At 56.1% G+C, this 1,684-nt stretch overlaps 1 protein-coding gene across 1 annotated transcript; it reads right to left on the bottom strand.

Moving 5' to 3' along the window:
- Positions 1 to 636: 636 nt before the first annotated feature.
- Positions 637 to 1,459, bottom strand: LOC106900733 (embryonic polyadenylate-binding protein A-like; the record flags this gene model as incomplete). Its single annotated transcript, XM_014962873.1, has 2 exons — positions 637 to 756; positions 1,266 to 1,459. Coding segments are annotated over 2 exons (314 nt in total), but the record flags the coding sequence as incomplete, so codon positions are not given.
- Positions 1,460 to 1,684: the final 225 nt, after the last annotated feature.

Genomic DNA, 1,684 nt, shown 5'->3' with positions numbered 1-1,684 from the left:
TCACAGCAAAGAATTTCTCCCTAAGATCTAGTCTAAATCTCCCCTTGATGTCCCACCAAGGCTTCCTTTATCCCACTTGGCACTACTGAAACAGGGAGAGTGGTAACACGGGGGAAAGTGGGGGTGTCAACTCAAGAGACCCCAAAAGACCCCCAAGGGATGCCACCAAGTGCCAGCTCTCTTCCTCCAAGGTACCCCCAAAGCCCTCGGGCAGCCGCTTGACTCTGTGGAGACCGGGAGGTAGAGAATAAGGTGCTGCAATGCAAACAGAGAGCTGAAGAACAACAAAACCTCTTCCTGCCCAGTTTATCTGATGCTGACAGCCCAGATGGAGGACCAGCCCTGTTCTGCGGGCACTGGTTACACCGCCTTAGCAACAAAGCACAGCCCGGGGTTGGACTCCTTCCCCAGTGCCAGGAACTGCTCCAAACCATTATCACACTTCCACCAGCATCGACCACGAGTGACTCACTGCCCCGGAGAGCAGAGGAACCACCATGCCCAGTAAGAATGGGTGGGAAGAGAGGAAAAAGAGAGCAGCAGGAGGTGGGAGCCCCAGCAGGGCAGGCGTTTGCTCCGGAGCGTGCAGCGAGGGGAGGGAGGAGCAGAGCGAGATGATGGTCTCCTCTCTGGCACTTACACCTTCCGGTCGTTGAGCAACATCCCATTCATGGTCTCGATGGCCCGAGTTGCTGCCTCGTGAGTCTCAAAGTGAACAAAGCCATAGCCACGGGACCCGTTTTCATCACAAACCACCTACAAACGCAGAGCAAGGAGGAGCAGGGGGCGGGGGAAGAACCCAACCCCAAACCAGACAGACATTGGTTTTCTCCATGCCTGCACATGAGTAAGTTGCAGGAAAACCCACCCTCATTTTCCAGGGGCGTTTGCCCTCCCTGACATCCCACTCCCACAGTGGCTGAGCTGTGTTTGGGTGCTGACAGCAGGGCAGGGAGCCGGGAGAGCCAAGGACCAGGCACCCAGTGCTTTATATGGTGCCCAAGAGCTTGTGGCTCACCAAGATGACCCAAGTGCCATCGCTGAGCTGAGCTCATGGAGGACAAGGCACATCCCTGTGCAGGGACTAGGAGGCAGGGGGAAAGCCCCCATTGCCAGGGGAAACACAGCAGGGACTTTGAGCTTCAGAGCAGGTGGGATTTTAGAGGAAGCTTTGTAGGAAGTGAAACGAGAAAGTGAGTTTCAGCTGGCAGGAGCACGCTGCCCAGAACATGGGCAGCCAGCCCTTTCCTGCAGGACCCATGTACCTTGCACGACAGGATGTTTCCAAAGGCAGAGAACGTGTCGTACAGGGCTTTGTTATCAATGGAGTCATCCAGGTTCTTGATGAAGACGTTTCCAACCCCCGACTTCCTGAGCCCGGGGTCCCGCTGGGACCACATGATGCGGATGGGGCGGCCTTTGATCACTTCGAAGTTCATGGTGTCCAGGGCTCGCTCAGCTGGAGAAGAAGTGAAGACAGGGGGAGAGGGGAGGGTAACAGAGATAGATCCCCCTCACATCCTACAGCAGCTGAGACAGGCACAGGAGGCAGGGATACTGTTGGACAGGAGCTCGTTAACCTAAACGAGACAGGCAACGCTGCCTCCCAGGGCAGCAGGGCCAGGCAGGGGCTGCTCTGCTCCCCTCCCGCCACAACACTCATTCCTTTTATATTTTTTTTTTT

This window comes from Calidris pugnax, unplaced genomic scaffold, assembly GCF_001431845.1.
Source record: "Calidris pugnax isolate Ruff unplaced genomic scaffold, ASM143184v1 C14831600, whole genome shotgun sequence".
NCBI classification, from domain to species: Eukaryota; Metazoa; Chordata; class Aves; order Charadriiformes; family Scolopacidae; genus Calidris; species Calidris pugnax.
This window is presented reverse-complemented; position numbering and strand designations above follow the sequence as displayed.